General features: G+C 37.9%; 1 protein-coding gene across 3 annotated transcripts in view; it reads right to left on the bottom strand.

Annotated features, from left to right (window-relative positions):
* SYNPO2 (synaptopodin 2) overlaps window positions 1–14,159 on the bottom strand; it is a 170,799-nt gene extending 156,640 nt beyond the window's left edge. Inside the window, exon 1 of one of the 3 annotated variants that reach the window (XM_036993077.2) lies at window positions 13,794–14,159. In XM_036993077.2, the coding sequence (XP_036848972.1) occupies window positions 13,794–13,898 (105 nt within the window). In that variant the 5' untranslated portion in view covers window positions 13,899–14,159. The remainder of the gene's footprint in view (window positions 1–13,793) is intronic. The other 2 variants (XM_036993076.2, XM_073237110.1) reach the window with 2 other exon arrangements.
* Window positions 14,160–14,568: the final 409 nt, after the last annotated feature.

Genomic DNA, 14,568 nt, shown 5'->3' with positions numbered 1-14,568 from the left:
TGCTCAGAGAATGTAAGGCCCCAATTCTGAAACCATTAAATGCCCTCTCACAGGGAGGCCCCCGAGGACTGCAGGAGCCCTTGCAGTGACACTGAGATACAGACCTCAAAAGGCATTGCAGGGAAAACAGCAGATACTCCTTCAGTTTAACAAAAGTTGGTTAAATAAAATTAGAATAACCACAAATGTGATAGTAATGATTTTTAAAAACCTTTAAATGTTCCCTGTGTATTAGGTGAAATCATGAAAATAATCTTTAGCTATAGGTGAAAACACTAATCCCATTTTACAAATGAGGAAACTGAGGCTTAGAGACTAACATGATTGAAAGAGAGTCCACACTCACTCTAAATAGAGCTCCATATAGCATGCATTTAATTCTTTATAGTTTCAGGTATATTCCTTTAAAAAATATGTACTATTTTTAAGTGAGACAATCAATTTTATTTGGCCTTATGAAATACATAACTTTAGGACCCATGGACTTGAACTGATTAACCTGCATAACAAAGAAAATCTTGCCTAGTAGTTGATACTACAAACATTTTGTGAAATGTTGCATATTAGCAAAAATGAAAATTCACACTGGATGAAAGAATCATCACAGATCATTCTATTTGGCTTTTGTGCTCTTTCATTTGTAAATTGGGAGTACAAGAAATTGGTTTACTACTTAATTTCTGAAAAAAAATAAAACTTGTGTAGAAGATAGTTACCCTCTCCCTTATTAGAATAATAATGTGATGACACCGTTACATTATTACTATGTGTCAGGTAACATGTTAGTACACAATCCTCACAAAGTATTGCAAGATATATTATTAACCGTTTTTTTGTCTCAGATTCCTGACCTGTAAAAGCTGGTGACAATTTTTATCTACAAAAACAGCAATTCCATTACATAGTAAGTACCCCATTTTACAGATGAAGAAACTGATGCTCACAAAAATGTGCTTAAAGCTACACGGAAGTGGTAGCCAGCATTAAAATGCTTTTCGGTTATTTCAGTGGCTCAATTTCCAAACAGTATCTAAATAAGATCATCACTTTTTTGAAGGAGAGATGAAATTAAGATACAGTAGAAAATATAATAAAACTCTTCTTTGCTCTATGTCTGACATTCAGGTCAAAATAAACAGGATGTATGTATCAAATTCTCCTTGACATTCCTTAAATTCTTCTTGTCTCACTGGGGGAATCAATTTCAGAGGAAGAGGAAAGATTACTTTAATATAATTTTTAACCAAACTTCTACATTAGTTGCAATGGTAGTTATTCATTTAAATAAGTGTTCTGGAGACTAGTCAGTAGGTTGCTACGTTATGAAAAGCCGAAATAGATGAAGAGGAAATACAAAGATGACGGTTGAAAGTTGTCCTAGTAGGACCAGTGCTGTAATCATTTAAAGCTTGAAAAATAGCCATATGGTCAGCATTCCCAGGAGAGAGAGTTTTTCATTTTATCACCATGAAAGACTGAACTTCTTATAGCAATTTCTCATGGAAATACATGTCAGCTACACCAGTGTCTTTAGGGTTCCTTGACCACGCCTCACATACTCTGTCCCAGGGCCCTTCTGTACTTGTAGTGTTCTGTACCTGGGAGGCTCCCCCCACGTATCTGCCAAGCCAACTGGAACTCCTATGGACATTTATCTTCATCTAAAAAATGAGAAGGAAATGTGTGCTAACTATTGTTTAATCCACTTTAATATACAGACTGATATTGGTACCCTGGCCTAGTCTGATCCAGACAGTTATGAATTTCATATAGTATTGAGGTGACCCCACCAAACAGGGGGCCTCCAACACGGCAGAGGGGAAAGAGGCTTCTTCGGGTGTTCATTCTCTTGATAAAGTGAATTTCCAAGTTATGCTCTAGTTTCAACCCTCACAAAATAACACAAGTTTAAAAATGTTTCTGAAAGGAAGCTATTAAGGATAACACATCAAGCACAAGAGAACAAGAACATGGTGGAGCTACCCCTTCTCTATAATCCTACAAAATATCTTCATCAACCAGATTGTCAGATTAAAAACCATCACTGTCCATTCATATGTGACTGGTAGATAAAATATACAAAACTACCATAAAGACTGTTTTGAACATGGATTAATAATCACTGCTGTTAGAGGGGAGTTTTGCCTTATTGTGCTCTGTATTAGCTAGAGTTTGTGAGTAACAGGATTAAGAGGATATTAAATAACTAGCATCCAGAACAAGAAAAATTTCTGTATTTGTTTATTCAACAATGGCTGAAGTTAGGCAAAACTCCATTTAAAACGTTACAAAATTTAAACCAAATGATAATGTTTAGAAAGTTCTGCATGGATGCAATTAAAAATGACTAAAACAACACAATATGGTAACAAGCCAAGATGTATTTTTTGTCAGCAAATATTGTTGTAGACGCAAAGAAAAAGAACCAGGAAATTGGTAGAAATAATACTAGAACAACAACATGTTGGAAGAGGTTTGCTGTAAAGTTAGATAAAAGAACATGTATTTCTGGTACATCCCAGCTTCTGGTACTTTCTAGATTCTATTTCAATATGGAAATAGATGAAGAACTAATCCTTTGAAGAGCAAATAAGGAGATTAATTAGAGATAAGTCCTCAAAAGGAAATGAATTCTTTAATTAAAAAAATTTCATGTTTTATGGGAAAAATGTAAATAAAACCACTGATGAAGTAGCTCCTTTAACAGGGATTAATAAAGAAAAGATTGTAGGGTTATGAAGGTTATGAAGGTACCTGACATAAAATCCATTCAGGGTATTATCTCTTGGCCAGTTAATAAGCAAAATATGTTGAAGACAAAAGTGTCAAAGTGCCGCAGGATGTCATCAGTATGGTTATAAAAATTCATTTTTAAAATATACTGGAATCTTTAAAACACACTGCAATGACATAGGGCCTGACCAGGTAAAGCTTTTGTATCATGGAGAGATTTTTACCACTGCGGTTTCAATGGTATCTCTTGCAAATCTTAGAAGACTTGCAGAACCTAAGGATGTTTCAGAGTTTGGTTTAACAGATAAGTGGATGTTCAAATTTATTGACCTCTTCTGGAATGATAAGTGACTATCAGTCATCAGTTACCTGGCATATATTTTAGGATAATAAACTCAGTGTGTCCCCTAAGAATTAATTGCTTTGAAAGCAGCTTTGTAAAAGAAGAAATAGATGAAACAAGATTTTGAAGAGTCAAAAGTGTTTCTGTCATTGTTTGATTTTTCTAGCCAAAAATTGTTACTAGTTGAAAAGTCTGTTTCTCTTTAAAGTTTCCTATCTGCATACTTAACTAGAAAAAAGAATTTCTAACTGTATTACATATCTTTCAAATAAAAAGTGCCAGCAAGACTTTAAAACTAAAATATAAAAATGTAGCCTATTCCAATTAGTTTGTGAGATCAAAGTGTGAACATTAGGGCAAATGGAGATCAATTCACCAAATATAACAGACACATTCAAATTATTGATTAATGAAAATAAAATATGGTCTTCAGCTAGTGATTGATTTCTTTAATGTGGATCTACCTATGTTAAGAGATAATTTTTTTAGGCTGTGATGGTCTTTAGATTCAAGTATTGAAATAAAATAAAATTTCACTAGACTTCTAACTCAATTTACCACATGGGGTCACACCAAGATTTTCAAGATCATGAAGTCTGTCAGTCACATTGTTCTTACCACAGAATCCTCGGGTCAGTGAGAGTAAAATGACTTTTTGTGCTGTCAAAGTAAAATAAAAATTAGTTTTTAAAATATTGTTTATTTCATCTCTATCTCATTCTGTTAGATTTTCTTTTTGATATACTGTATACTGTACATAAAATATTCATAGATTTACATATATGTATATATCTATCTCATTTATACATATAGACCATATATACATATATGATGTATAAATGGGATATGCTCGCAAAATTGTTTTACTTAAGGAGGCACAACCAAAACATTTTGGACACCACTGGTCTAATGGAAGAAACAGACATGTGAGCAAAACTTGGCAGCCAAAAGTAGCAAAGCGCACAGAAGCCTGAGGTTCGCTGAAGCTTGTATGACACAGGGCACACAGAGCTTGCCTCTAACTACAAAACTGAGTCAAACCTCCAAGAGCACTGATTTTTAACAGTCTAGAGTGAGTAAAATTTCTTTAAGTATATTAAGATAGGTGACAGAGGATGGGGTGGACAAACATTCCAGCTGAGGACATGGCAGGGATGAAATCTCAGTATCAAGAAAAGCACAGTGTTTTCAAAGGACTGTAGTATTTTCAAATGGCTAGGTGCATATTTTGGGAAGTGACAGGCATTGGGGCTGGATGGTGTGGCAGGGGTGCCACAGGGAAGCCGTGGGCTTGCGAACAAGTCACAGTGCAAGGGGCAGTTCAGGGCATGGGTATTGGCATCAAATTGGCCTCCTTCCTGCACCTGTCATTTACGAGTTGTATAATATTAAATGATTTACCCAACTCCTCTAAGTCTCAGTTTCCTCATCTGTGAAAAAAAAAGGATAGTAAGGCTCTTGTGAATGAAATAATTTATAGAGTACTTAGTTATCTGTACATAAGATTTTTTAAATGTTATAGTTATTTTAATGACTGTGATGGGGAGATTATGAACTATTATAAGCAGTGATACAGCAGATGATTTAGAAAAACCTCTCTGGCAGCTCTCTGCAGCATGAGTCCGAGGAATGTGAAACCTATAGCAAGCAGTTAAAAGGCCTGTAACTATAGCTACCTAAAAGTCAAATCATTGCAGGCCTGGGCTGAAGTATTAGGAGTAGCCATACAGAGCAAAAAATGGAGTGGGAGCTGTAAAGAAGGTAGAAAGTCAATATGCAGTAAGGCGATGCTTTATGCCCCTTTCTGAAAATGAATAAAAGAAACCCCATTTAAAGTGGAGTTGGGAAGCCCAGAAGGGGGAGCTCTCACGTACTACCACTTGCCACCATTTGCAGACCTCAGCCGGAAGAGGCATACCTTGCATTTTCCAACAGGGAGGAGCTCACTGCACTACCTATGCAGGAAGAAAGAAGATTTCCTCCTTGCCCAGCAACAACCCAGCCAATGAGAAGCTGCCAAGACCTCAAACCCTGGCTCTCCTCCCAGGGACTTTGTTCCAAACAGCCGCTCCCAACTACCTCCTTGCCTCTATCAAAGAACTACCTGTATTTTCTAGACTTGCCTATGGTTCACTATAGTTTGTATATCCCAAATCACTATTCCTCTGCTATTCCCAAGTAAACTCGTTTTGCTAGTAAACTAACTGGCTTTTTTCATTTTTAAGGTTGATAACATTAATATGTCTTGAACATGATAAAATTCTCAAGAATGTTCATACTGCTAGAAACATTTTGCTTCAAAAATAAAGTAGCATGTATATTTTTTAAGAAGAAATGGGAAATCTATAAGATGAAAAAGAAAAGCTATCCCTCAGAAGACAGAAGTATGAAAGCTTCTAGTCTGTTTCTATTTCATTTCCTAAATTAATTGCTCTGGAAATAAAAGTTTCAGATAAAAAATTTGACATCAATTTAAATAAGTAAAAATACATTTAACGTCAGAACAGGAAAAGTAGGTTTTAGTTTACAAAAATATCTACACCATAGCCAATTTAGGTGCTTTCTTTCCCTCTTAACTGGCTGTTCAAACTAAACTAGACCCAGAAGAGTAGTGTTTCTAGAATACAAAAACCCTGGAGCCAAACTCTCTAAGAAAGAACTCCAGGTCTGACCCTAACTACCCATGTGACCTGGGGAAGTCACTTAACCTCTTTATGTCTCCATAATTGGGATCTCAGGGATAACTGCAAAGGGTCCTCTCATCATACTTACAAGGTAATTAAGGAAGTGCCTGGCACAACAGTAAACTTTATATACAAGTTTCTTCAATAAAATTATCTCCAGATAGATAACTGAAGGTCCTGTTAAAGATAATAAGAAGTTTGGGGAAATGACACTTATAGACTATTATTGCAGAGCTCTGGAAAATTCTTAGGGAAAACACTAATGTGTCCTAAGATGATGAAATCCAAGCCAGATAAATTCTGTAAAGAGGATGACAGAAGAGCAGTAAAGGAAGGAGCACTGCCTACGTAAACAGAATATAAAGTCATAGTTCTGTTCAGGAAAACTCCCCCACTACATTGTTTTATCTATCCAGTATTCAGAGTGCTTCCAAATAAAAGTGGAAAAGTTGGTCATGGGTGAGCAGTATAATAAAAATGAAAGACCAATGGATAGGAAAACTATTTATTACATAATCAAGTGACACAATCTTCCATTTGCAATGTTTCAAATGGTAAATTCACCACACTTTTTAGTACATTTATCTGAGACACACACAATTTATACGCCAGTTGAGGAAAGCTCCATGCAGACCATTATAACACCCCTGATCTCCCACCTGCCGATGGATTTCACGAAGATTATAAAGACACAGTTTGTTGAGAACTGGCCATCTCTACTTCTTAATAGTAGGAGAAGAATGGTAACTGAGAAAACTTAAGTGCCTAAGGTAATTCAGTACAATAAATAAGTGCTCACTCACTGGGAGGTCAAACAATGAAATATCCACCCAAGAGCATGTTATGTTGTTTATTACACAGACTTTTAACCTCATGAAGTTGTTTACTCCATCAGGAATTGTTTAATCAAACTGATGCAGGCATTCTCCACGTCCTTTTACAAACCTCAGGGCATTTTGTTTCATCATGAATCTGTTAGAATAGACACAACATCTTGGGATCCATATATATTTTTGGGGTTATTCACAAGTAACTGGTTCACTTTCCAGGCTTGTCTCGCATTGCACGTTATGCTTGGAGAGGCCTTCCCTGTAATCCTTCTCCTCAGGCTCGTTAAAAGAAGAAACCATTATAAATGTTTTTAAGGCTTAAATATTAGATTTAGTAACATTCTATTTCATACAAACTGTATATTGAAGTGACTACAGGTTTCAGCATTACTAAATAATAGCCTGTTCTCTTTATCCAAACTAGTGCAGAGTGGCATGATGCCCAGGCCTGAGGTAGAGAACTATATTTGACTTTGGATTACTTCACATAATTTTTCTTTGCAAATCATTTTTTTTTTTAGAATCAGTTTGTTTTTCTTTTTTCATCTATCAACTGAGAGTGTAACGCAACTGGCAGGAGCTAAGAGCTGGCCTCTCACTCCTTGGGGGGCATCTGGAACAAGATAAGGATAACGGGATGGATAGAGCAGCAAGGAGAGGAACTGAGGCTACCATGAGACCCTTAATTGACACTCCCTTTTAGATTTGCAAAAATAACTGCAGCTCTCTCAAAAATAACGAGCTCGCATAGGCTTGTTAACAATTTTGCTTACAGCTTGAGAGAGCAGACAAAATAATTGTCCTATCAAGAATCTGTAGGACCATCACGACCAGACCCGTGTTGGCAGGTGTCAGCTGACTGAAGACAGGGAGTTTCACGACCTTCCTCAGACCCTCGCTGATGCCCAGATGTCCACAGTTAGCTGTCACCTCCTGCTCGCCCTCCTACTCCCCCTTTCCGTAGCATAAAAGGAGCGGGAAATCAACCCTGAATTAAGGTGGGTCTCTAGGACATTAGCCCTCCCATCTTCCAACTTTCTGTCTCTGTATTGACTGAATTGGGAAGCAATGGAACCCAAAGGTCAGAGTGATAAAACTTTGTTACCCAAATGGTATTAAATGAAGCAACATATGTGAACGTGTATGACTGTTGATACAGCTGAATGACTGTAAGATATACACAGGTCAAGTATTTTTAGCTAAATATATTAATTAGATTATGTTCTTGAACACCAACTGACACAGAGAGGTTAAATTATTTTGGAAGCTAATAAATCTTTTAAAACTATTACCATGAAAAATATGTAAATATTATCTTGTTAGATGTCATGGGAATGTCACAATGACATTACATACTGATTTTTGGAATTTGCAGTAATATTTTCTTTACAAACAGCAAACACCTCAGTTTAATACCCAGTGGAAGTTCAGAGTACTTACTTTTAAGTTGAGAGTTCTGGAATCTGACAGTAACGTTCAAGAAATAGCTCTTCAGAATAACTCAAAGTATGTGTCTGCCTAATAGCAAAAAGCATCCCAGGGTATTAAAATGCTGATTCACATTCAACGAAGGAAAAGGAAAAGGAGTAATTTATATCTCTTATTAAAATCCAAAGCCAGATTTTAATAAATTCTTCCTAGAAACAGTAGCTTCAACATGATCATCAATGGAAATCATGAGTTGGTGATAAGTTTTCAATCTAACATACATCAAGTACACGTGAGTGATAATGTGAACCTGTGTGAAGGAACTGATATTTCTGAGTGCCAACTCATTTAGTTATAAACATGAAACTATTTTATTTCTTCCAGTAACTGATTTCAACAATGATAAAGCCAAATCCCTCCCTTAATAACACTTCGCTCAGACCCCATGCATTTCTGGTGGCTTCTGGTTATTAAGCCCATCTTGTTCAATTACAGCTTCAGTCCAATGTCTGACTCTAAGCTCTTCCTGAGCACTGTTGCCAGCTTGTGGCTCCAGGGCTTGGCATGGGGAGGAGGGTGTTGTCTGCTCTTTACTCACCTCCCTCCAGCTTCTCCCAGGTTGAAGGCAGGAAGGAAGATTGGAGAAGGAGCAAGAAGGTAGATATATTTATTCATAACTACATGCGGTGGCATTTCTTTGTTGGCTGTGCTTCCCTGGTTACTTTTGAGTGGCCATCACCGTGCTTTCTGTGGCTGGTGCCCAAATGCTAGGGCATGCGTGTGCTTTCTTCTAGGTGCCTGGAGAGCTGTGCCACCGCAGTTTCCTAACACAGGAAATAGGGTCCCTACCCAGCTCTTCAATACCCCTGCACACCCCCAGTAGTTCCTCAAGATGGCAACTTGGACCTGCCAACTCCTGGCTGAGAGCTTGGGCTTTCTGGGTGGGTACTGGCAAGATGGTTTAAGTCCTGCCACTTTCTGTGACAGTCATGCACTCACAGGAAATGCAAGGATTCTTGCCTCACCAAATGGACAAGTTCCTATTCACTCTCTCTCTCTGTCACCCTTTTTTCTCTCCCTCCCCCTGCACTGTTCTCCAGTTTTACTCCCCTTACCCACCTCTCCCTACCTCCTACCCCACTGTTCACATAGGCCCTATTCAGGCCAACAATTCCATTGACAAGAAGACATCCTATCAGGAAATAAATTGCAAGGCTCCTCTCTTAAAGGCACCCCCTATTTTTACAACGATCATCTTTTAGCTTCCCAGCACCTCCTTGCTTCCCCTCTGCCAAGCTATCATGACGTCAGAAAGAGAAAATCCTCACACCACTAATTATGACCTGCTCACGATGCCAGGGACTCAGACAATTCTTGCATCTCCCTGGTCTTCCTCTTGTATCACCTGGGAAAGGGGTGGTGGGGCAGTGCTGGAAGACCATATCATGCCCCCTTCAGTAAGCCTTGTGGGGTCTTATGTGGCCTCAACTTTCTGCAGTTGTGGTTCTGAATCTTGACCACACATCAAAACTACCTTCGGAGTGTTTACAAATCATGATGCCCTGGGGTGGTGTGGCTTCCCTGACCAATTAAATCAGACTACCTTAACCTATCCTGTTTCCACAAATACAGGAAAATGCACATTTGCAATCAGATCCTACCGTGTTTTATAGCTTAACCTTTAGCAAGTAACTTAGCCTCTCTGCACCTCATCTCTAAAATGAAGATATTTTTCATACTACTTCTTAGGTTTATGGGGTCATTTGAAGAGATAATACCTGCAAAGCACATGGAACATTTCCTAGCATGTGAAAAGGGTTTCATAAATGTGAGCTACAGGTATGCTATGTCCAGATAATGGCAGAGTTCATGCACTAGTCATTATTTTAGCTCATTGCCTTTCAACAAACAGTGATCTGTCTTTAAACATACAATTCCAGAGATTTTACATAACATCTGTATAATAGATTTAGTTAGTGTGCACTGACTTCTATAAGCATATCATCTTCAGAATTTCTAGAAAGTGCTCAAAAATTCAATAAAAAATGATGAGTCATATTTTCAAATAAAGAGGCTACTAGCTTTCCATATGTAATAAGGAATGTTTATCCTCAAGTATACACAAACACACTAAAATATTTCTTTTTTACTCTTTAGAAATAGCTATGTCTCTGGAACTATTTTATTTGTAATATTTTAGAAAACTCACTAATGGCAGTAAGGGATAAGAATTATGTTATTTGAATGTGCTTTGCCTAAATAACACATTGTTATTCAAAGTTTTAAAGAGATGATATACAGCAATAGATAAGAATCATTAAAACCACTTCTGCCTCATAAAATGAATGTTTGCAATTTGTCACCTCAATTTCAATAAAAGTTATTTGAAACTTTGAATTAAAATGAATAGAATAAGTACAGCATGATCTAAAAGTTTTGAAGAAAGCTTAAAATTCTAAACATTAAAACATGTAAAGGATAAACAATCTGAACATTTTTCTTTGTTCATTATTTCAAAATATGAGTTACTTCTGAATTGTTCAGAGGAAAAGAAAAACGTCTCCCCCACTTCTTTACATGAACGTTTTCCAAAGCGATTTGCCAAAAACATGTCCAGAGACAGCCATGTATGTACATGTTCCAAAAAGGGGTTTTGTAAAGTAAGAGTACTAACATACTTTCTATAAGGATATTTGCACATACACAATGGAGCTTTATGTTGTAATTTTGTGTGGGTAAATTTGTTCCCGCAAATGAGCTCTTGGAAATATAGTCTACAGAGTATGGTCCTATGGCTTTGTATTAGAAATATTTACTTCTTATCACATGTATTGAGAACATAAATTAAAAGATAGATAAACATTTAAAAACCAGGCTACTGTTACTATTTTCGGCCTTTTAAACATTCAGTTTTTTTCTTGAAACAAAACAATTTTAGGGCCTTGGACTTCAATATCAGTGAAAAGTTTTGGTCACTAATATTTCTCTTAGTGGTCCTTAAAAGTTGTTTAGTCAGTCAGCCAAACACTAAAAATGTCTGAACAACTCTTGAAAGTGACTAAACATGTCACTAGAAGGATATTTATTGGAAATTAAAAGCTATTTAACCTCTGATCATCCTTAATAACATTAGAGCAGAAACTCTGTTTATTTGGAAATAAATATTTTCTTCAACTTCCAAGTTAATACTTTGCATGCTCTTCAAAACTGTGACCATTTGATTTGCTAGCAACCATCTCCTACCCAGCCTTTCTGCCTCTTTCCTGTATGTCTTCCTTCTTGGAGGTAACTTAGCCCTAATTAGTTATCACCAGTCCTTGGAAGAGGAGAAACTATGCCAAGCAACAGTCACTTCACCTTGAACTCAATGAGTGATCAATACTGGAACAGAGTTGGCTTAATGATTTTAATGAAAAACGGTGATCCCAGTGAGGCTATGGCCTTCATAACATGGAAAGTGACAAGCACTTTGCTCCAAGGATTTTCTAGAACAAATAATGCTAGTATAAGAAATTAGATATAATACATTTGAATTAAGGAAAAAATTGAACAAAAGTGGGCATTGCCATAATAATCTAGAATTTCTATCTTCTTTAGAAGGCTCTCCAGTCACTTTTTACATATGGAAAAAATCTAGACTGTAGATTATAGTCTGTCTATCCCTCTCTTTCTCTTTCTCTCTCACATGCACAAACACATGTCCACATACACACACAAGAATTAAGACAAACATCCAGGTGCTTTTATAATGGTATTTTAAAATAAAAAACTTTAGCTATATGATTAGACTAGAAAATTAAAGCAAACATCCAGATGCTTTAATGATCTTTTTAAAACTGCAACTATATTGTGTTGGTATTTTAGGAAAGATGGCTTGCGAGGAGAGCAGGACTGAATTTTTTGACCCTCACACAGGGTAACAGCCTCTCTGAATCCTGGCAACAGACATGCCACGAGCAGAGAAATGCCTCCAAAGAACCCTTCACTAACAATTGGCTACGCTCTTCAACAAATCATCACACAATGTACCACTTTGAAATAAGCACACTGAGAACTCAGGAGAAACCCCACTACCCACTAGCCTAAGATCTTGCTGTGAAAGAACCATCAGAGAATAACAGCTTTTAACTAGTTCTGTCCCCACATTTCAACTGGTAGGCAAAAGAACCTGAAATTGTATACTGTAGGACTGTAGAACACTCAAGCAACACTAATAGTAGAGTCCAATTCCCTCCTTACCTCTCTCCTCTCCCACCCATTCAAAATTTCTCTCTCTTCACACACACACACACACACACACACACACACACACACACACACACACACACACACACGACAGAGGAGTCAGGAAGGGTAAGGGTAAGAGATTTGTTTCTAGTCCAGTTGCAAGTTAGATCAGAGCTGGAATTAGAACCCAAATCTCAGTAACTGGAGCCAGCCAACTGCTATTTAGAACCAGAACAAATCCGATTCAGTCTCATGAATTCTACATAGGCTAAATTAGGCATTAGTAATTTGTCTGATGTTGCCTGCCACAGACTCATAAAGTAATACAATGAAACCACCTTTTTGTGTCTTTTAATCACTCTGCCACTTTGAAGCCAAAGACCTCTGAGGCAAGTTACTTAACCTCTCTGGGCTCCTAACTGGAGATCTCTGAGAAACTTTCCAGTTCTAAAAATTCTGCTTTTCATCTTGTTTTATGCTTCATTTCTGATGTTTGAAGTTTTCGCTAGGTGGCAGGATTCCACCATCACATTTATAAAAAGATTTTCCAATAGAGCCTGGGACAAGAAACTTTCAAAGAAATTCCTTTCTTCACAGTTAACATTAAAAAAAGAAAGGCCAAAGGAAAAATAACTACAAAGATATAGATGCATTTTTAATAAAATAGGAAATTAGTCAAACATAGTCTTTCATATCATACTACAATTTAGTATTGAAATCAGGTAAAAAGTCTGCTTATTTTCATGCATTTTAAAACTTGTTTCAGCAGAATCCCAATTCGGCAATGTCAAATCCCCTTAAGCAAACTGGTAGCATACTAAGCTAAGAAACAAGCAATCTAATGGAAATAAAAACATCTAAAACATTTAAAATCATTATTAAGTGTATTTCAATGTTACTTCTAAGTTACTTACAACATATTTCAAATGTCTTTGAATTTTATTTTGAGCACTTAACCAGATGAGTACACAGGATGAAATAAAGTACTTGGATTTTTCCATTTATTTGTCAAACCCTTAAAATAATACTCTTTCAAAAAGATTTTATTATATCTTCACCATATTTTTAAAATTATTGCCCAGATTAGCCTTTTCATGAATTCTCCATAATAAATTCACTACAAACATTTTATCAGAGTCCCCAAAACAGCCAGGCCAAATGCTGAACTGACCATCTCTTCCTGCCAGAGCCAGGTAAAGTGGCATGACAGAATAACTCAGCTGTATATTCTAATATTGTCTACAAGAAAGTTCCCAAAGTCTCTTGCTGGTTGTCAGAAAAGCTGATTAATTAGACTTTTTTTTCAGCGGGTAAATACAGCACTCTTTTTTCCTACCAATTGTTGGTTAATTACATATAAGCTATTAGTTACTCTCCAAAGTTCTTTGAAGAAAAACAAACCCACATTCTAGAAATATGCAACCTCAGCATCAAAATCAAACTGCTATATAAACTTCTGAGTCCGAACTTGAAAAAGCCATCCATAGGTTGCTTTCATTCCCTCCTTGCCAGCACGGAGAGGTGAGACCACCTCTTTGGGGGTCCTACCTTGGCAACTTGTAAGGGCTGCTTCTGCTCCTTACCACCTTGCAGCCTGAACCCCCAGGGCGCCCCTCCGGTCATGGAAATGCAGATTAAATCCCCCGTGACCATTTTCTCCTTTCACCCCGGTAGCATTCAGAGCTTGAACAGACAGGCGACGCTAGGGCGCGGCTGAGGATGTGCGCTCAGCTCCGGGCGTGTGCCCCGCAGGCGGGACTGGCGCGCGCGCAGCTCGGCCCCGCCACCCGCGCTTCCCGGCCGCCGCGGCGAGTTTGCGCCGCTAACGGGCTCCTTCCCTGCGAGGCCGAGGCGCGGGCTGGCATGAAGGACACAGCCCACTTCTGCGTCACGCTCCTTTGCTCAGCCCACCTTCAGAGGAAGGAGAGGGCCTCACACAGAGGAGAGAGCCCCGTTTGGGGCAAGACTGGGGCGGGCGGCGGAGAGGGGAGACGGGCGGGGCGGGGAGGTGCCGGGGTGCGGGGAGAGCGAAGGCCCTCGAACACTGGATGAATGCCGCCACTTAGAAGGAAGAATGATCGAAAAACTTTGGCTTAGTAATTCTATAAATAGTAGAGGGCATGTGAAGGTTTTAATCTCCAGGCCACGAGCGACATCCTAAAATATGAGTTCTGAGAACTCGACTACTAGAGGACTAGACTCTGTCAAATACATGTTTTGAGAATTAACGCATTGATAATCGGAACAAAAGGGAGTTAAAAGGTGGGTAAATTATTTTTCTAAGCTTTTACTGTCTGCGGCTTGCAGAACTAATCCCATGAGA

This window comes from Manis javanica, chromosome 5, assembly GCF_040802235.1.
Source record: "Manis javanica isolate MJ-LG chromosome 5, MJ_LKY, whole genome shotgun sequence".
Classification (NCBI taxonomy): Eukaryota; Metazoa; Chordata; class Mammalia; order Pholidota; family Manidae; genus Manis; species Manis javanica.
This window is presented reverse-complemented; position numbering and strand designations above follow the sequence as displayed.